The sequence below is a fragment of the Ochotona princeps genome, chromosome 25 (genome assembly GCF_030435755.1).
Source record: "Ochotona princeps isolate mOchPri1 chromosome 25, mOchPri1.hap1, whole genome shotgun sequence".
Classification (NCBI taxonomy): Eukaryota; Metazoa; Chordata; class Mammalia; order Lagomorpha; family Ochotonidae; genus Ochotona; species Ochotona princeps.
Genome location: NC_080856.1, coordinates 7803583 through 7824964, shown reverse-complemented (window position 1 = coordinate 7824964; position 21382 = coordinate 7803583). Strand labels below are relative to the sequence as shown.

The window sequence follows — 21382 nt, the reverse complement described above, 5'->3', positions numbered from 1 at the left end:
ACAAACACAACCTAAAAGACAAACCTCCCTTCCCACCTGCCAACGTGCACTCCTCCACTCAGCCGACAGCCTTAACTCTCAGCTTCTTTTCACATCTGCATCACTCTCCAAGGAACGATAATAAATCTTTCTAATTTGGTTTTATCAGTGAATTCTGTACTTCAGCTTCTAATAATGTCCAAATAATTTGTGTGTATACACTCACCAATAGTTCAAATCTAAAAGAGTAGAAATTGCCTAATGGAATATCAAGTACTTACAGTGACAACATGCAAAAATAATCTAGATTCTACTCAGTACATTTTCCAGCTAAGTATCCATGCTAAAAATTAACACTATGTCAGCTTACAACCAGGAGTAGGACCGGTGAAGTGTATTCATGTCAACCTCCTGGTTCCCACACTGCACAGTTAGACAGTTTGATTCAACGTATCAGTCAGAGTAAAGGGCAAGAAGGGTCTCAAGTGTTATTTCTACAACTGCAGGTGAATCCATCATCTCAAAAGAAAAATTCCTATATAAACCCTTTTTTGTTAAATCACAATTTGCTCATAACTTCAACTACTACTTACAGGTATATTCTGTAATCTGTGTTTCTAGGAATAAACTTGTTCTATTTTCCTAAAATAACACCATTTGGCAAATATGAATCAGTATGATCTATAGAAAACAGCCAAGCAAGTCATGAGATTAACAATCTGAAGAAAGGGAAATTCCTCACCAGAAGAAACTGTTCCCTGGTAAGGATTCCTGGAACTGACTAGAGACAGTTCCTGACGCTGTCCAAACGCGCCAGCCTTTGCTAAACGATGTGAGAAGCTACCCAAAATGGCAAAGACCATGATAACCATCTTTGTCAAAATGTAGGAAAAAAGAATTAAATCCCAAAACTTAACACTTAGTAGATTAGAATCCAATCAAGTTTCCTAGAAATGATGTACTGCTTTAGATGTGATGGCAAAATAAATCCTCTACACTAAGAATATGTGAATCTAATAGCTGAAATACACACAACCAAACCCTGGCAGGACTGGACATTACAAGACATCCAATCAGGAGTTAGGAGGCAACACGCCGAACGGAAGGACAGCTTGGTGTTTGCTCACAGTTCTCTGCCAATGATTTAGCTTTAAATGATTCCCACTGTGAAAAAGTCTTCCTTTTCACAGACACGTCCCAAATCCTCAATTACCCACATTGATTTTTACTCTACCAGCATTTACCATCTATGAGACTCCACGCTAGAAGGTGAGCAAAATAGCAAGATATTGTTGTCCTCAGATTTACTCTTGGGTCAAGAGACAAATGGGGGCAAAAGAGGAAGAAAAAAGAAGAAACTTTATAAGGAAAAATAAAAACCAACGAGAAACAGAGATTGACGCAGCATACAATCCGAGCAAACAGTTCAGACAAAGTAGCAGAGCAGTCTTAGAACAAGAGGAGCCTCAAAAACCAGTTCTCCAAGAACGGGGTGCATATGCAGAGTCCTGCAAGGTGAGAAGGACGGCCAGCGACAGGATGAACAGGATGTGCAGAACGGAAAATGAGCCACGGCCAAGGGGTCAAAGCGGGGGCAGCATTTGCGCACGTCGATGATGTGTCCTTGGGCACAGCCAGTGGGTCCAGAGGAGCAAGGCAGGGCAGGCTGGGGACTTGTGTGCCATCCTAAGCAGCAAATCCCATTTATTCTGTGAGAACTGGGGGTAATAAAGTCTCCTGTGTTGGGCCTGGTGCAATAGCCTAGCGGCTAAAGTCTTTGACTTGAATGCGCCAGGGATCCCATATGGTCACGAGTTCGTTTCCCGGCTGCTCCACTTTCCATCCAGTTCCCTGCTGTGGCCTGGAGAAGCAGTGGAGATAACCCAAAGCCTTGGGAACCTGTACCCGCATGGGAGACCCAGAAGAAGCTCCTGGCTCCTGGTTTTGGATAGGCACAGCTCTGGCAGTTGTGGCCACCTGGGGAGTCGATCAGCAGATGGAAGACCTTCCTCTCTGTCTCTCCTCCTCTCAGTATATCTCACTTGCCAATAAAAATAAAGAAATCTTTTTTTTAAAAAAAGGTCTCCTTTGTTTTAACAGTTCGGCAGGGGTGAGACAAGCACACACAGCACAGACCGCGAAGGCATACCGGGATGTCACAGACGCTCATAAAGTCAGAACAAACAAGGACAAAGGTATCTGCCTACTTGGAAAGATGACAACTTGTAGTGAGAGGCCTGAAGAACTTTCTACAATTTAACTTCCTGAGACATCACCCATTCAGAAGAGAACCCTGTGAGACAGCAGCAAGATCAGTGTGTAGAAACAAATCGGGAGCACCAAGGGAGAAGCCGGTGCAACACGGAGCGGTGCTCCCCCGCAGAAAAGTCACCTGCACGTGGTAGAGTCTGGAGGAGCACACATCAGCCGGACAGGTGCGTCAGGGCCAGCAGCACCTTGGAGCCTGCCGGCAGGCCGAGTCCTGCACTCCTCTCTGCTGACTCAGAGCTTCTCTGGAGAAGCACTCGCTGAGGGAGTCTTCCCACAGGTGAGAGGGGAACTGAAGGAGCAGCCCTTCCAAGCACTAAGCATGAAGCCAGAGCTCTCAAAGTTCTCTCATTTGACTGTCTGCTGCACTAAAAACCGCTTGTAGGTTCCACAGTCTCCTTTTTCATGCTATGTAGGACATCAATAGTTTTACTACCTTCAAATCATGATGCTCCATGGCTTCCAGAAGACACGTAGAATTACTCTCAAATCTTAACTTAATTTTAAACACATATTTTCCACTTTAATAGTGTAAACGCTAAATTACATTTTTTTCACTCTCATAATAGTATACCTACTGAAGAGAAATGCATTTGGCACAAAACTATTTGAGACTCAATTACATATTAAATACAACCACTTAAAATAGCATTAAACGTAACTGATTCCTGTAAAAACATTTAAGGATTTTGCTCAAAAACTGAATTAAAGCACTTGATCGTGATAGGTTTACATTATAGAAACAGAAAATGAATGGGTAAAAAGAAAAATCACAAAAGGAAAATGCTATGAGCTGACAGCTAACTGAGCACCTGACACGTGGGTACTAGATACAGCTCTGTACTTCCCAGCAGGCAACTGAAGTGGGACCAGACTGAGGGGCACTGCGTCTTCAGCAGGTGACCTAGGCGTCATGACCAACGAGCCCTACGGATAAAATATTCCCAAAATGTGGCACACCAGATTCATGCTTCACAGTGAGTTAATTCTAAGGCCTCTTATTTTATATTTTAGAATCTTCGAATGAATCATATTTACTGATACAATAATCCCTTTTCTGCACAAGTCTCAGTGACTAAAGGTTTAAAACTGATCAAAGAAACTGGAGAGTCACATCAAAACTAACAGTCAAAAGGAGAAAAAACACCGGAAACTTACCAAACAGATTTCCTAAACTTGCATCCATTTTTATTTCAAACACTTGAGAAATAACATAAAATGTGAGTAAAAACACTGCCACCGCCACCACCAGCTTTGCAGCACCTGGACAAAGGCAGAATAACTCCCCGTTAGTTTATGCGCCCGCAGAATGGGTACTACGTGCTCCTATCAAAGTGTGCATCCGGATGTGGAATTCCTGCTCCTTTTGGCATTTCTGGAGCTACAAAGGCCAGGATGTACATTAAGGAATGGGTTCTCAAGTAAACTGTACCACATTTCCAATCCTGGTGTGGTTAGGCTACCTCCTCCGGGAAGGCGTTCTCCACTCGGCCACACAGAGCTTGGCATCTAGCACATGGATTGCCTGGACTCGGCTATAGGACAAGTTCCGGAAGAGACACTCTGTCCTTTTCTACCTTTAACCACAACTGGATGCTTTACAAATGCACCGACAGCACTGCCTAATACCAGTCATCTCTCACTCCTTCTCAGTGCAGCTCCACAAAAAGGACAAGACAGGATGGGAAATGAGAGGTAAGAATTGTCTCTCTCTTACTCAAGCATTCCAGCGACCTCTCGTTAGTTCATAGACGAGCAGCTTTAATCTTGCCTCTACAGTCTCTGATCTTCTCTCCCCTTGCCAATGGCGTCACGTGTTTTGACAATCTTCTCATTATCCTTACAGAACACAGGAACTGGTGAAGACTATAGGTAAACTGGAGGCAGGGAGAGGCCCAGGGAATCTGCCTAGCACTCCACCTTCCAACCCAAGGACCACATTCCTCTGACAGATCACCAAGCTCAACTTACTTGCACAGAAAGGGGAAACACAAAGGCTAATCCTAAGTTTTAAAATGTACAAAGCTAAGGAGGCAGAGGCGGCAGCCTGAGCGCTAAATTGCTTCTACTTGGAAACACTATGTTGGGGGGCGGGGGAGGGAGAATTATGGAAAATCTGCTCCCTTCCTCAACATTTTATTGTGAATGAGAAACTGCTCTCAAATGAACACCTCTATATAATACAGAATACAGAAATGATGTGGCAGTGAGGACATTAAACTAAGATGATCACTCTCAGCCTCCTTCTATTTGCTATCTTCTCTCCAAAATCTGCTTCTGGTTTTCAAAAGCCACTGCAAGGCGGCTGAAATCAGAGACATTCAAGCAGGCCAGTAAACTCTTCTCCTTGGATCCAGTGGTATGTTTCACCTGTATTAAAACTCTCAACAACTGTTTGCCAAATAGATAAATGCCAACAGGCGGCACAGCCTTCCTCCATCATTTACGAGCACAGCAAAGGACGTAAGGATTATGAACGACACGACGTCCTGCCATCTGACTTTATCATAACCACTGGCACCCGCAGCCTGAAGTGGACAGCAGGTGTGAGAGTACTTCGCAAACTTCTGTGAAAGTGCAATTAAAAGATGATTACTTGAGTAAGAAAACCTTTGAAATCTAGGTATGGCTTTTCAAAAATAGACATATTCCAAGAACTTTCTGAAAATCCCTTGTATATTCAGTATTGAGATAATCAGAATGATTAAAAAAACAAGTTTGTAACATGAAAGTTCTACACTTCTGTAGAACAATTCTGTGCCAAGGTGAACCTGAGCCTGTAAGAAACATGCTGCTTACATGCATGCATTCATAGCAAACACATGTAATGCACGCTACCTACACACTCATGGTAAAAACAGGTGATACACACACACGCCATTCACCACAGGCCTACTATACTTACAGAAATAAGTGTTATAAGCTCAATTAATCTACACAAGCTTTTCAATATATTATTTTCATTATACAAAATTAAAAAACCAAGTCCAAAATTTCAGATCGCCCGTCTATATATTCACCCAGCTGGTCCTAAACTTAATACCTAATCCCATATTTTGGAGGATTCGAGAAACTAGGGGCAAACAGAAGCCCTGAGGGAGACAGAGACTTCTAGCAGAGTCCCTGAAATGGAAAGGGCGGAAATTCGCCCAAGACCCATTGCAGCCTGCGCCCGGGCAGGACACCAGGCCACACCGACCCATCGCAGCCTGCGCCCGGGCAGGACACCAGGCCACACCGACCCATCGCAGCCTGCGCCCGGGCAGGACACCAGGCCACACCGACCCATCACAGCCTGCGCCCGGGCAGGACACCAGGCCACACCGACCCATCACAGCCTGAGCCCGGGCAGGAGAGCAGGCCACACTGTGACTCCCATTCTTAACTCTGCAGCAGACTCCCTCTCCCCAGCCCCGCCAGGACTGCACTAACTTGTGTGTGAACCTATTTTTCAACAAGTGAAAACTGTAAGCTTCAGCTGTAGATGACTCACCAAGAGACTCATTCACGTCTCTAAGGATGTTGCAAAGCAACACGATTTTTTTCAGTTAATGAGATAAAAGATGAGTTAAAAGTCAAGACAGTTATCTATCTAAATCATTTATTAAATGCAGAACCCTCAAGAACTATACTAGAAATAGTGCCAAACCTAAAATGATTAATGAGTGAATAAACTACTCATTGGTTAACCCAGGCAATGATGGTCAGAATCAAGGAAATGGACTAGGTGAGAACTTTCAAATAGAAAGATTTTAGAATCATTTGCAAACCACTTTGATCATTTAAAACCGCATCTTTAACTATACTAAGACCTCCAAAGCTGAGTTAGAGGCATTTCACCACAATCTGCTACACTCAAAACCTTTTTGTTTTCCAAGTCACAGACAAGCTCTTGGTTTCTGGGAAAATCTTTCTTCAAAAACTGTACACCATGACTTTAATAAAACCAATGCTTTGCTAATTCATGGCAAAGGGATTCAGTTTTTCAGTTTTTCACATTTCAATAATATTTTTAACAATCCAGTTAGTCCATTACGTCTTATTTAATACGATTCTCACCGAAGGAGGAAGACACTTGTCCTAAGTTTAGCCACTTCTAAGAAATGCTCTTGCAGGAAAATAGTTTGGTCTAGTGGTGAGATAGTTATCGGCAATTAAGAGAAAAACTAATTTTCTTAATTTTGAAGAAGTACGTTGGGCACACACAGTGGAGACTCCTATCTGAGGAAATTCTTGGCTCGTCCGACGTGGCCACTAGAGTGCTAGAAGTAATCAGGGCTATGCAGATCAAGCGAAGCTTTTCAACTTCCTCAGCACGCTGCTCAGGACCAAACTGATGTCCTGAGCCTCAGGAAGGCAGACTGACAAACACTGAGCAAAAACACATTTTTACGGAGCAAAGCCGCAAACAGGAACTTTCTTGTCCTGTTTGTCTCTTTCAAATACATTTTTAATAAAAATGCTTTTAAAAGAATATAAACACTAAAACTTAAAATATTTAGCATAAGGTTTGTCCAAAGAAAATGATCACTAAATGCACAATTTGTGATTTGCTGACAGCTTAAAGAATTAGAATCTAAGTAAGTATTTTATGTGCAATATTTCAGCTTTGTACTCTATTCAGAATTATTCACCCTCCGTCTTTTGTCATTACTAAACAAACAGGTCACACAGACAGGAAAATTAATTCCACCCAATTCAATGTCTTCTTACCTGCTACCCTCATGTTTGGTTTTTCAATGTATGGCACTTTTCATTAAACAAGCTCCTAAAAATCAAAAGAAAAGGCAAACATTATTAAGTCTAGAACAAACACTGCTGCTTAGACTGAGTTTGATGTGGAGTGTATATATTAAATCAATTAAATAAATGTCATGCCATTTCTAAGTGTCCCACCAATATTGACATTTAACGAAAAAACTTGCTGTGCAGGGCCCGGAGGCATGGCCTAGCGGCTAAAGTCCTCGCCTTGAATGCCCCGGGATCCCATATGGGAGCCGGTTCTAATCCCGGCAGCTCCACTTCCCATCCAGCTCCCTGCTTGTGGCCTGGGAAAGCAGTCGAGGACGGCCCAATGCATTGGGACCCTGCACCCGCGTGGGAGGATACCTGGAAGAGGTTCCTGGTTCCCGGCTTCGGATCGGCACAGCACCGGCCGTTGTGGCCACTTGGGGAGTGAATCATCGGACGGAAGATCTTCCTCTCTGTCTCTGCTCCTCTGTGTGTATCTGACTTTGTAATAAAAAAAAAAAACCTTGCTGTGCAGGTCTTCTTCAGTGAACCATAACTTTCAGGAGGGTCAGCGTCTGATACTGCTGCATCAAGAAAATGGGGCCAAGCCTGCCAGCAAAGGGGTGGCCCCTGGGCTGGCCTCTGGCTCCTGACCCCAACCTCCTGCTAACATGCACCCTCAGAGACAGGTGATGGCTGGAAATGACTGGGTTCCTGTCATCCATGTGAGTGACTGTTGCTGCTGTGTAAGCTACTGTGTAAGTGTAAGCTGCTGTGGGCACTTGGGAGTAACCAATGCATGGAAATTTTTGTCTATCAGTTATTTAAAAAAAATAAATCTGCCATCAATGGCGTCATTCTCCTCAGTGACTACGCATGTACGAGGATCTTCCAGCACTGGTTCCAAACCCTGCAGTCTGCGATGAAACCGGGCGGCTAAGCTGCTTAGCCAGAGACGGAAGAACCTGCAGCAAACGGGCTCATCTCTGCACCGCTCGGGACTCGGGCCTCTCATTCCAACCCTGCAGCCCCTGCTCCTTCTTTGTTTTTCAATTTACATTTGTTCAACAGTATGTTCACAGTTCAGAAGTGCATTTCCAAATATTCTGCTCATTTTCATTATTCAGAGTAACGCTATCCATCCAAAGCAGCAGATGTTCTTTGGAATTAGCATGAAATCAACAAGAAACAGACTCTGGGAAAAAAGAGTATATGTGTGTATTTCTTTCCTGAGAAATAATTCAAAATTGGTGAAATTTTTAAAATAAAAGGAAATCAGTTTGCTAGGAAACCCATGTTCAAATTTAGCTATTAGTTTCCACAGGCAAGTGCTACTGTAAAGAAACTGAACTCAAAGGCAGTTTTAATTAACAATGCAAATTAACTAGGAGCGTGTATTGTATTTTGCTACTCAGAGGTCAGTGTTGAGAGAACGACCAGAGCCTCCAATGACCATGGAAGGCTTCTGGAGCCAAGGCAGCCACTGGCTTTCTTCCTGACTGGAATAAGCAGGGAGAGGGATGGCCCGCCGCCTTTCCTCAGCACGATCTACTCTGAAGAAAACACCAACCCTTCACCTGAGCTGGCGTGAGCGATTTTTTTTCCTTTGTTATTGGAGTATGGCCAGGTAAAAGGAAATACCACAGGTTGGGAAAACACCAGAAGGAACAACAGTCAGTCAAGTAGCTACTAACCCCAACTTGAAAGTAGGATCCTAATATTTCCAATGAACATCTCACCTAGCTGTAAATCCTCTTTGGGCTTGGGCAAAATGACCTGCGCTATCGCAACGCACGCATTCCTGACTAACTGGTTCTGTGAGGAGTCAGCCAGATAAGAGGCAGCCAGAGGCTCTGGTCCCAGGTAAAGTTGCACTGTACCATGTAAAATCACACATTTCTTACCCTTCCAGGAGCACTTGCTCTCTTGGAGGGAGAACAAAGGGACAAATTCCCTTCTCTTAGAGTTGCTGTCATAGCCCATCCACTCAGACCAGGAGGAGGAAGCCACGGGCCTCACGCTTTAGCTGTGGCTGAGGTGGCACACACGCCACCTGCAGTGAATGGACTTGGGGTGGCGGGGGGGGGGGAGGCGGGGGGGGAAGCCTGGGAACCCCTTCTCTGAGATGGTGCTGAAAAGACACCACTCCCACCACTTCCTCGGGTCTTTCCTCTTTCTTCCCTTCCTAAATAAATCTTGCTTTGCAAACTAGAGCTGTCTGCATGGAAATTCTTCTTTCTTAGGAGATAAGAAATGAGGTTGCTACCATGTTTCATATCTAATTCCCCATAGCAGATAGAGTTCTAAAACAGCCTAATTCTTCCCCAGATGGGGTCTAGGAAAGTTCCTTTGGAAGCATGACAGGCAACTGGGTACCGAACATCTGCTATTTCCATTACCTTCGTGGCCATGTATGTAGGACAACATTGTAACCTGTCACTAAGCTCATCGTTATTACGACCACAACATGAGCAACTTTTAACTGGCAAGCTGAAGACAACTGTGTTCTATTAACATTTCTCAAAGAAATAACATTTAGCAAAATTTCCAAATTAAAATCTCCTCAGGGCCTAGCACTAGGGTCTGCTGGCAGAGCTCTGGTTTGAGTCCCAGCTGCTTCGCTTCCAGTCCAGCTCCCAACTCCTTCGCTGGCAGAAGCAGTGGTGGTCGTGCAAGTGCTTGTGGCCCTGCGAGCCGTGAGAGGCTGACAGCTCGGCCTCCAGGTTCGCCGGCTGCACAGACAGTAAACCAGCAGATGGAAGACCGATTTCCCTTTCGTTTCCTCTCTCCCTAATACTCTTTTAAACAAACCTGTCTTTAAAACTCAAGCTCAGCTCTGACACAAGGTATGCTTAATGAGAAACATATAACCCAGCACAGGGGGTAGTGAATATATCTGAGGGCAAATTATGGAGCATACTTTAGGACACACCACTTCCAAAGCGCTCCTGACTTATCTTTTCAGGAGGGCATTTAAAGACTAAGAAAACCTTCACATGCTGAATATCTTTGCAGGGGAAGAGCAAAAACTTAATGGAAACCTCAGGGGACGCCTTAACCAACCAACTGGGGGCCACCGCAGGCCCAGAGAAAATGAACAGGAGTGCAACGAAATCAAAAGCCTCTCCTAGAAACGGAACCCTCAACAGGTGGCAGGAAAATACCTGGGGAAGATGGACTGAGAAAAAAAGAAAACTTGAGTTTGCAATAACTTGGGAGGCCAAAACAAGTTTTAGTGTTTCAGGTACATCTATAATCAGTGTGCTGACAGTAAGGTGTACAGCTGTCTGAATGTCCACAGCATGGGCTCCACCAGGATGTTTCTGGGCCTGCAGAAACAGGTGGGGCAAGAGCCAGACAGCAGGAGGGCGCCCCGCCAGCACCTCACGGCCTCTGTCTGCACTGCAGAGCAGCTGCTCCAGGGGGTGGTCAGATTTCCAACATGACTAAGCTCAGGTGTTACAACCACCTGAGCCAGAAATGACACAATAAAAGCATACAAACGTGCCCCATTAAAACATTTCCTCTTAACAAACGATAATCAATAAGATCACAAGAAGAGTATTACAAGTTGTACCTCACAAATACAGAGAAACAACTGACTCAACAATCCAACTTCAGTCCGTTACTGAAGCCAAACTGAGTCGATTCAGATGATTCTAGCATTCCTCCTGTCAGGGGAACAGGACAAGCAGAGGTAGCAGACACAACACTAAACTCATACAAGTTAACCTGACCGGGCACAGGATCCCAATATATTTCAACACCATTCTGGCAGGATCTGTACAGCTGTTTCTGGAAGGACAGACTGAACAAAGCGCTACTCGGCTTCAAGCTAGGAGGGACCAAGACGGGAACAATGCAGCAGCTTCCGAAGTCACTAGCTTGGCCACTACAGAACCTAGACCGATCAACAACTCCAACTGCTTACGCCAATGCCTTACAAGCGGTGTGTGTGTGTGTGATCATATGTACATACTCGTATTTATGTAATGATATAAAATTACAAGCCGACACAGATTTAATTGCATCTACTGTAAGGAATTTGCATCTAGAGCTAGCTGTCTCCTGCAGATTCCGTTAGTCTGAAAACCTACTCTAATGCAAGATCCAAATGTAAAAATTTACATGTTTATCCGCAGAGCATTTAAAATTTAAAGGGGAAATTGAGACCATACCAAGATACAAGGAAGGGTACTGCTAGGAGAATCCCTAGGTAAATTACTAGGATGCTATATTTACAAAACAAAAAGGTATTTTAGAAAACGTTGTTTCCAGCAGTAACTGCATTTAGGTAAATACAACCTGCCTGTTGGCAAGCGCATCCCAGAGGTCCAGCTGGTGGGCGACTCAGGCTTAGTGACCACGCCGCCTCCACACGCAGCTCCTCACTCAGCACTGCAGCTGGGCAGCTAGGAAGCCAGCAAACATAATATGCTCAACTTCATTTTGATAAAACTATTCATGGATACTAAAATTGGAATTTTATAATATGTTCATGTTATAAAATTAATTCATTGGATTTTTTTAACTTCCTTAAAAAAAAAATATGAAACTCAATCTTGGGTTGTGGGCCAAAAAACCCTTCGGGGAGTTAGTCTGTCAATCCCTGATAAAGGGGAATAAAAATAAATAAATAAATCTTTCAGTAGAGGAATTAAAAAAAACCTTCCTGATCCTAACAACCTGCTGGAGCGGGGGAGTGTGTGTGTGAGGGTGTGTGTGTGTGTGTGTGTGTGTGTGTCTGTCTGGGTATTTGCAAAATACTTAAGTCCAGATGGTTTCCATCAGCCTCCTTGGAAGTATTACTTCAGAAGCAGGGCAGATCAAATGACCCTAAACCCTGTGCGGTATCAGACATTTTCATAATCAACTGTTCTCCCAGGGAAAGCAGCAGCAAACAACAGGATCCTCTTCAAAAGGAAGAATGAAGCCGTTCACCTGCGGCCAAGGCGAGGCCAGTCCACCGTGAGGCTCCAATCCAGGACCAGGGATGACCAATCGATGCATAAAAGCCACTGCAGAAACAGACCGCCATCAAGCTCCCTAGCTCCCCCAAAAGCTCCTGTACACACATGTACACAGGTTAGATCATTTCTGAAAGAACATTAACATTCAAATACTATGAAACCTGTACTACTGCCATAGTTATAAATGTTTAATAGAATTCGGTGTTTTTCACACTGAATGCTTAAAAGCAAAATAATCATTTGGGAAAATATTTAATGCTAAACATAGACTCATATTAAATCCCACAAAAATAAACTTTTTAAAAAGATCTACAATCAGTTACAAAGCTCTTAAGAGTGAGTATAACCTATGACACCTATTTAACAATTAAAAAGATACACCAAGGTTGTAAAGGACCACCATGTGCGGGTAGGGACAGAGAGGGGCCTTCTAAGGATTCCAGAGCTCAGCACAGGCAACTTTTCAGCTGACCCCTACGGGAAACAACACAAATGTGCTGACTGCACAGAGAGGCCCCAAAACGGTGAAATTGTAAATAACAGACTGAAACTCTTGAACTACAGAGGCAGAGAACCAAAACATCTTTTATAATTTGCATTTAATGTTCTCTTAAACCCCTGGGAAGCAGGGATATGGAAGATCTACGGGCCAGGATTCCTAAGTTACCTGATCAGCATCATAGGGGCTTTCTAACTGTCTCAAGCAGCAGCATCGCGAGGGCACGGTTATACGAGGACAATCCCTCAGTGCACCATTTCTTAATGGTAACAGAATCAAAGGTACATGACGGAAAAACACAAATAATCCACAAGGTGTCTCTAACTTCCCCCAGAATGCTAATCATTTCTAGAAGTGAAGCAAACTAGGCCTATAGTGCGGGAGTCAGCTTTCTAAGGAAAGTATCTTACTTTCCTTAAGGCTTTCCTGACAATCAGTGGAGAAGGCAACACTTCAGAATGTTCTATCTGATCTTCAGCAGCTTAAATAAAACCCTACTCTTTGTGGAACCAAAATTGATAAAACATAATACCTACTTGTCCTTCCAGTCAAAAACAACTTGGTGATGATGCCTGGCTCCATCTTAAAAAGCCTGCTCTTCCCCCAGCCAGACCCACTTAGCCCCTAACACTAAGAGGAAGAGAAGCAGCCAAGCTTGACACAGCCACAGCAGTATTCTGAGTATTTTCAACATGACTCATCTCAGTGTTAGGACCTTCAAATATAAATCATTCAACCAGTGTGACTGAATTAGCACTTAAGAGAGCCAGAGCTATTCTTTTCCTCTGCAAAAATTTGAGCTTTCAGATTTCGGAAAAACTTTGACACACCAAAAAAAGGGATGAGAAACTAGGTGGGCCTATGCTCCACTCCCTCTCCCCAGATCTTAGACAGCTAAGCAACTTTCTCCACCAGGGAAAGGAGCTCCGCAAACCGCAGTGGGGAAAGATCTGTTCCATTCCACAGCTAGTCTCACTCAGTACCCAACACACCACCCCAGCATTTTCCCCAGGTGGGAGGGCAGAGTTAAGCTTACCGCCACACAGCTGGTAGCTACCCGACCACCACCACCACCACCGCAGCCTGAATATACTCACTACAGGATGGTCCGTGGCTGCAATGTATGCGGAGGACCGAGAGCTGGCAGACAAAGGCTGCAAACAAAAGTCAGATGACCATGCTATATCTGATGTCCATGTCAAGTGGAATAAATATTTCAGTAGACTGTAATTACAAAACAATCTAAGGTGCAAGGAAGCTAGAAGCAAGACTTCTGAACTAAGCCACCGATGTGTAAATAAGCGGAAATGGAACAGAAATAATACATGGGCAATCTAGGGCGTATTACACTGGTGTTTCCCAAGCTGAACTTGCCAATACACAGGTTATATTTACCTAAGATGTATACTGGGGGCCAGGATGGTATCTCAACAGGCTAATTCGTGACCTACAAATGCTAGCATCCCATATGGGTGGCAGTTTGTACCCTAGCTGTTCCACTTTTGATCTAGCTCTCTCTTTGTGGCCTGGGAAAGCAGGGGAGGATGGTCCAAAGCCTGGGACTGAAGAAACCCCTGGCTCCTGATTGGCTCACCTCCGGCCTATGCAGCCATCTGTGGAGTGAATCAGTGGACGGAAGATCTTTCTGTCTCTCCTCTCTGTAAATCTGCCTTTCAAAAAAAGGATGTATATTGCTTCTTCATTGTAATCCATGCCCATCTGCATAAGGTTTCAGTCACATTTCTAAAAGCAAATAAAATAATGGTATATCCTGCAAACTGCCAATACAGATTCTGTAAGGTTAATTTAAAAAGCCAGCCAGCATGGAGAACTGAATTACTAGCATGCTTCTTAACGTACAAATTCCTGAATCAACTATACACCTGGAGGATCCAAATCCCCAAAAGTGGAGATGAAAACTCATTTCACAGCTCGTTCACACTGGGATATCAGAACCTCAGATCCAAGGCAGAGTGAGGCTAGAGAACAAAAAACACCAACCAACAAGCCAACCATCCCGGAGGTAAGAATTCTCCTCCTTCCCTATCAAGAAAGAAAATCAGCCCAACTCCAGGCCCGGTCTCCTGTCGGGTGAAAACTGGAGAGGCAGGCGGTGAACCAGACTAGGGAAAATGTGGTAAGGAACGGGGAAGAAGGAACTTGTGTCTGCAATGGTTAACATTGCGTCCTAGATCTAAAATTATCCCTGTGTTTACTTGCAGTTTTTTCTCAATCACCAGGACAGAATTTTTGCTTTAAAAGCTGTAATCCAGATGGAGAAACGACATGGTGATTAGATTTCGGTAAGCCAGAGCACAAACACATCCAAAACAGAATACAGAACCCTACAGAATAACAACCAGTACTGCCTGGTCCTTTAAGAGTTCTCCACCTGTTTCAAAAGCTATAATCTGAACTGCCTAAATTCTACACTGTAACACCCGGGCAGAGATGGAGGGACAGGATGAGTCACGGAGATACTAACAGGAAGAGACAGAGGAGGAGGTGATGTTCATGAATTACTCAAGAATTACTAGAAAAAAAAGACACAGACACAGATCCATACGCAGGGAAATAGCTACCTTTCTCTCACCTGTTTTAAATTATACCAGATGAGAAATTGCAGCTTCCTATTCTGAACGAACATGTGATGGTTCCCCTACAACAGGCAGCCCCTGAACCTGGCAGTGAAGTCGCCTGCATCCTGGGTTGGATTCCAGGTCTAACTCTGGACTCCAGCTTCCTGCCAGTGAAGATCCTGGGAGGCAGCAGAGGATGGGTGCAATGACCAACTTTGTGCGACTCTTGTGGGACACCTGCTCTGTGATCTTGGCCCCAGTCCAGCCAGGCCAGGGCACTGCAGGCTACTGGGCAGTAAACCAGTCAATGGACGCTCTCTCTTGCTCTGCCTCTCAAACAAACAGACAGATGATTTCTCTACATTTCCATTCTACTTCCGGTCTTCACGCAGTAAACATGTCAACCATGAAGGAACTAGATACAACAGTTAGAATTTTGTCAATGAGGCCTACATGAAGAAGAGAAAAGCAGGGATTCCATCCGCAGAGAGGGCAGGAAGGAAGCCTATTAGCACACTGTTTCTACTATAAAACCAGCAGCGAGCCAGCGGCTTCTCAGCTCCTACGCAGTAGCAGAATCCCAAACACTTAGTCTAGCTTCCGTGGCTTTCTCAGGAGCACCAGCAGGTACCCAGCTCGGAAGTCCAGAAACCAGGACCAGGCTGGCGCCCACGTGGGTTCTAGGCACATCAACCTGCTGTCCCATTAGCCTCCAAAATGTTCTGACCAAATAAAAAGCTCCCATTTTTTGACCAAAAGTCCTTCAAAACTCACTGATTACATAACTACAGAACATGCAGGGTACCCTCAGTCAGGTGACATGCCTGGACTATGGGACCACCTCAGCAAGTTCTGCGGCATTCATAATGAAATTCAGTTTAAGCCCTGCCCTCTTACTCACTGGAAGTGCTTGTATGACTTCACAGCACACAGGACGTCACCAGGGTTCATGAGGCGATGCGGAATGTTAGAGGACGGAATATAAACTGGGACATTATTCAGCCATAAAAAAGGATGTGCTGCAACTTGCTGCAAGCATCCCTAAAACACTAGGCTAAGAGAAACCACACCTACAAGAACATGCATGACATGATTCTATTCTTACGAAATATTCAGAAGGCTTAATTAAACCCATAAGGCCGAACCCAGAACGGTGGTGGCCAAAGGCTGTGGAGAGGACACAGGGCAGGTGAGGGAAGGGAGTGGCTCCTTCTTCGGGTGACATACAAAATTAAGTTACATCTCCTGGATGGTACATTTTAAAATGGTAAATTCCCATATTATATGAATTAAGCTGAACTGAAGAACCGCAATTGGAAAAGCAAAAACTTATTAAAGTGAAGTCAGAAAAATTATGAACAAAAAAAGAGGCAGGGAAAAAAAATTCTAAGAACTCTAACAAGTGTTCCCAGCCATCCTAACAGGCCAAAGAGGAAGAGAACGAGGCACTGATAGGGCACACTGTGGAATCTCATTGCAACACTCACTCTTCTCATGAGAATCAGCTGATTTTATTTCAGTGTGTTTAAAAAAAAATCACAAAAACTGTAAAAGTGTGAAGAACTTGGAAGACCATGTGGCTGCATGTCCCCTGGTAGACTTGAACGGAGCAACCCCCGCCAATGCCATCCAGGAAGTAAGGAAATACCCAGACCTTCTGCTTAAGATCTAAGCTATTAAGCTATCTGATTACCACCACAGGACTTTAGCCGTCACTTTCACTCCTTTCTCCAGCAAAAGTCCCCTACAGCGGGGACTGCAGGGGCCCTGTCTCCCGTGCAGCAAGTTCTGCGAGTGATTCGGAGGTCCTCAAAGGTCCACTTCTGTCTTCCTATATAACAACGCTGGCCTTTAGTGAGCTTAGATAATATTGCACGAACCTATCAAGCCAAGCTCCCCAGACCTATATAGAAAACGGGAAAAGGAAAAAAAAAAATGATGCAGCCGCTAGCTAAATGAGCTCTGGTGCTGGTCTCTAGAAAGTGAACAGCCAGGCCAACGACCAGGGCAAAACCAGATGCTGAACTCGGGACTCCGCCAACTTCTTCCTGAATGGCATTCATTACTGTCTTCCGGTTCCTAACCTAACTAGGCAATCTGTACTCCACATGGCACTGGCTGGACATCATCATATTACCCCAAACTTGGCCCTCTAGGTCCAAGGTGTCTGGCAACCCGCTCTCAGCATCAGTCTTGTCATCTGAAAACCCGGGACAGACAGACTAAACCTTCAACGTGTCAGGCTTCCTCTGTAGACCCAAGGGAGCTGCCGGGCCACACGTGGTGCAGAACCGCGATGCTGAGAGCCAAGGACCAGGGGGAGAAAGCGCAAAGAGAGCACACTCATCAGGACAGCAGGAGCCAAGCGGGGGAACTCTGCAAAACACAAAAGTACCTCCGACTCGGCAGACACCCAACTTTACAAGTTGAGTCAACAGGAGTCCCACCCCCGCAGGGTTCACCCCCACAGCCGGGCTCCATCCTCCAGGCTTTCGGCCCACCCCACACCGACAGGCGCGCTCCTCCGGCGGCGGCGTCCCTCCGGGGCCGCCAGGTGAGGACGCCGCCCCGTCCAGCGCCCAGCCCCGGAGGCGCCGGGCAGGAGCCGATGCCCAGGGCCGGGGCTCGGCCCACGGCGTCCAGGGCCCTGCCCGGCCCCTCGGGCCACGCCGGGGCGCCCCACGCCCCACGCCGGCCGGCCGGGACCCCCGCGGGGTGCGCGGGGCAGGAAGGCGCAGGGGTGTCCGGCGGCCCCCGTCCTCCCTCCATCCCGCCCTCCGGGCCCGGCTCACCGAGCCTCCCGCCCGCCCGTCTCCGGCGGGCCTGCCCGCGGTCAGTTGAGCCGGAGGCCGACGAGCACGGGCCGGCCGCCTCCAGCTCGCGCCGCCACCGTTCCCTCGGACTCCCTCGGGCTCCGTCGGCCTCCCTCGGGCTTCCTCCGCTGCCCCTCACCCCGCGAGCGGCCAGGAGGAAGCCAGCGCGCCTCCGGGGCCTCCGCCCACGCTTCCCTCACCGCGACCAATGAGCCCCGGCCGCCGCGAGGCCGCGCCCGCCCCCTGGCGGTGGAGGACCGAGCGGGCGCCCGGCCTGCCCGGGGACGGGGCGGGCGCCGAGGGGCGGGCTCTGCGTGTGCGCCCGGCTGCGCTGGACCCTGCCCTGAGCCGGCTGGACCTGCCACGTGGGGCCTGCCCGGCCGCTGCCCGCAGCACGGGTAACACCCCCAGCTGGTTGGCGGGTGGGGAGGAGGGGAGAAGGTGTGATGCACAGCGCAATCGCAGCCATAAACATAGACATTTTTAAATGCCCAGACTCGTCCTTGAGACCCTTGGATGTGTGACACACAGGTGGCAAGCTTGGATTTCTGTGACCTGAGGAGGAAAGTGATACTTGCATTTTGTGCCTCGTTTTTGTTTAACTTATTACCAACGAGGTAAAAATTGTGTTTCTCCTCTATTGGGAGATTTTTTTTTTTCATTCCGTGTTCCTACGTCAGAAATCTAAAACATACTTTACATACAAGACCTGAAAACACAAAATCAAGCAGAACACATAATTCAGATGATTAGTAACTTTTATGAACTGTTATTAGGCAGATGGTCCCAGTATCCTATCTTGCATTAAATGTTAGGGTTTGATGATGGCAGATATCTCATCAAATCTTACCTAGGATACTCTAAGACTCACACCGCCTAGTGACAGCGATGGAATCTGAAATTTGCAATCCCTGAGTAGAGAGAGGAAGCAAGAGACACGTTTTGAGTGTCTTCCGTAAGTCAAACACATCCCTGGGCCTTCATGGATCCTCACTGGATGCTCACGATTCAAAGGAGATGTTAACTGTATACAACTTTGACCAATCAAGACACCAAGACACCAAAACGGAGTTGAAGTCGTTTGTTCAGAATTAGGAGATAGTAAATTACAGCCTACGTCACATCTGACTGCAAAATAAGCAGATACCTTTATCATGGTACCCACACAAAACGTTATGTCGGGTACCATGCCTCCCTTCCCCCTCTGTGCGCAACTGCGATGGTTTTCGCAGCCTCTGAGTTGAAGCCAATCTGTGTTTGCCAAAGAACTTTCAGCTCTGTAAGTGAGTTGACATAACACACATCATGTTCTCCAAGCAGTAGTGTGCCTGAAGCAGCTCCCGTGCAGAAAGTCTAGTGTGTTAATTTCTGATCTCTGTGCTTGTGTGTGCTGTGTTCTGTTGTAAGCCATACTTATTCAGATGGGTTGCATGACTTTTAAGTTGGGAAATCACTTTAGACTTCATTAGCCAGTTGTTCTACCAATGAAAGCATAAGGATACTTCCTCCTCATGCTTGGCAGGGACTCAGAAGGCAGAAACATTCATAGAAATTAATGATTAAGTTTTATAAGAATACAGACATTTGCAGTTCCAGAAAGTGTAAGCCAATGGTTGCTACTGGATCAGAAAATAGGCTAATGTTTGTTGCATAGGCGCTACCTGGCAGTGACTTGTCAGCATTTTAAATGTACTTAACCCTTACAATCCTGTAAATTCAGGCGAGAGAAATGAAGGACTGCCCGCCTTAGGAGCAAACAGAGCCAAGATCCAGTCCCATGAGCTTCACTTCAAAGCCTCGCTTTTGCTTACATTAAAATAATATTTATTCCCTGGCCAACTGGTGCAGAATGTCTTACAAACTATAGTCTGCACCGTTCCCCCACATAAGGATGACATAATCCAGCCAAATGTGAAATCTGTGAAAAGCCTTAGAATTTTCATTGGATCCACTGTGAAGTAGACAAGCTCATTTGATTTCATTTGTGTATATGCAATATTGGGTTATCCAGAAACATGGCCACTGACAATTCCTCCCCTTTCTGTGAGTTTTTGCCACCTTGGGAATCAGGTGATATCTGATTCTACACTGGCCCTGGCATGCCTTCTGACTCATTGAGTTCTGAGGATCTGCTGCTGTTTAGCATGTAGGCCTAGCTGTCAAACGACCTTGTAAACCTCATCGTGGTAAGAATCAGTGCCATGCGAAGGAGCTTGGAATAGGCTACTGGATAAAGGAAACTATGTGCAGAGGACCAGGGCCCTGCCTGTCTCCCAGCCATGCTTGCCACTCCAGCTGAGGCTCCAAACATGCAAACACAACCATGCTGCATGGGCAAGCTCCCGCTAAGCTCCCAGCGGAAGGGATCACGGGAGTGATTCCAGACAATGTCACATGGTGCAGACCCGCACAGCTGAGACCAGCCAACCCACAGAAGCTGGAGAAACAGCAGATGTTTTGTTTGATTGGTTTGGGTTCTTTTTAAGTTGTTAAGTATTATGGGCAGTATGTCAGATAGCAGTTACTAACTGAGTGAGGTAGGGAAAGGGAGGGAGAAGCTGCCCAGCTCCAGAAGCAGGAATACTTTAAGTTATTAAAACGTGGTTATATTGGATAATAAACCCTAACCTGCCACAAGACAGCTGCAGCTAGCTAAACTCTTACAAAGTAGCAGGGGAAAAAAGAAAGAGAGTACATGTATATCGGGTCATTTTACATCTGTATCGGGTTTTAAAGTTGTTGTTCAGAATCATCAACATGTGTGCTCAGACCTCTCAAGCGTTATGCTTCCCTGTAAAAGAAAACCCATGCAGGCAGAGAAGGCAAAGCTTCCCCACACTTCCCAGCACAATGTCTGATCCACAAGCAGGACAATATAACAACAAAGTGATTCAGGAGATGTTCTTGTGGCAGAGCAGGTATAAACACCGCCTGAAATGTTGGCATCCCAAATAGATGCAGAATCGTGTGCCAGCTGCGTCACTTCACATCCAGCGCCCTGCTAATGGCCTGGGAGAAGCAGCATAAGATGACGCAAGCACTTGGCACCCTGCCACCCACCTGCGGATCTTGCAGGAAGTTTCTGGCTTCTGGCTTCGGCCTGGCCCAGCCCCAGCTGTTACTGTCAATGGGAGATTGAACCAATGCTTGGAAGATCTCTGTCTCTGTCTCCCTCTCTCTCTGTAAGCCTGACTTTCAAATAAATGAATAGATCTTTTTTGTTAAATGCGTAGTTTAATATACTATGAAACATATGTAAGATAAATATAGAACAAGTGTATTGTGTTTTATAAGTGTATAACATATTAATATCTGCATTTTCTGGAAAAATGCCTAACTCACCTTTATAGTCTAAAAGTATCTTTTTGAACATTTCATAATTGATTGTTAAGCCATGAACCAGCATTCATACAGGTGCACGTGTGTCCCTCGACAGACACATTGTTTATACACACTACACACATAGCCCCCTAGCTGGGTTACAGCTTGTGTTTTAGCAAACCTTGGGAGAAGCTGCTGTGTTTTTCATGGCCACAGAGCAAA

The 21382-nt window shown here is 45.7% G+C and overlaps 1 protein-coding gene across 1 annotated transcript in view; it reads right to left on the bottom strand.

The window, feature by feature from the left end:
- The window catches only part of FAM3C (FAM3 metabolism regulating signaling molecule C), a 36184-nt gene extending 18208 nt beyond the window's left edge, over positions 1 to 17976 (bottom strand). The window contains exons 1-3 of the mRNA XM_058654935.1: positions 17819 to 17976; positions 6961 to 7015; positions 3406 to 3510 (exon numbers count right to left, since the gene is read on the bottom strand). Of these exons, the coding sequence (XP_058510918.1) occupies positions 3406 to 3510; positions 6961 to 6973 (118 nt within the window). The 5' untranslated portion in view covers positions 6974 to 7015; positions 17819 to 17976. The remainder of the gene's footprint in view (positions 1 to 3405; positions 3511 to 6960; positions 7016 to 17818) is intronic.
- Positions 17977 to 21382: the final 3406 nt, after the last annotated feature.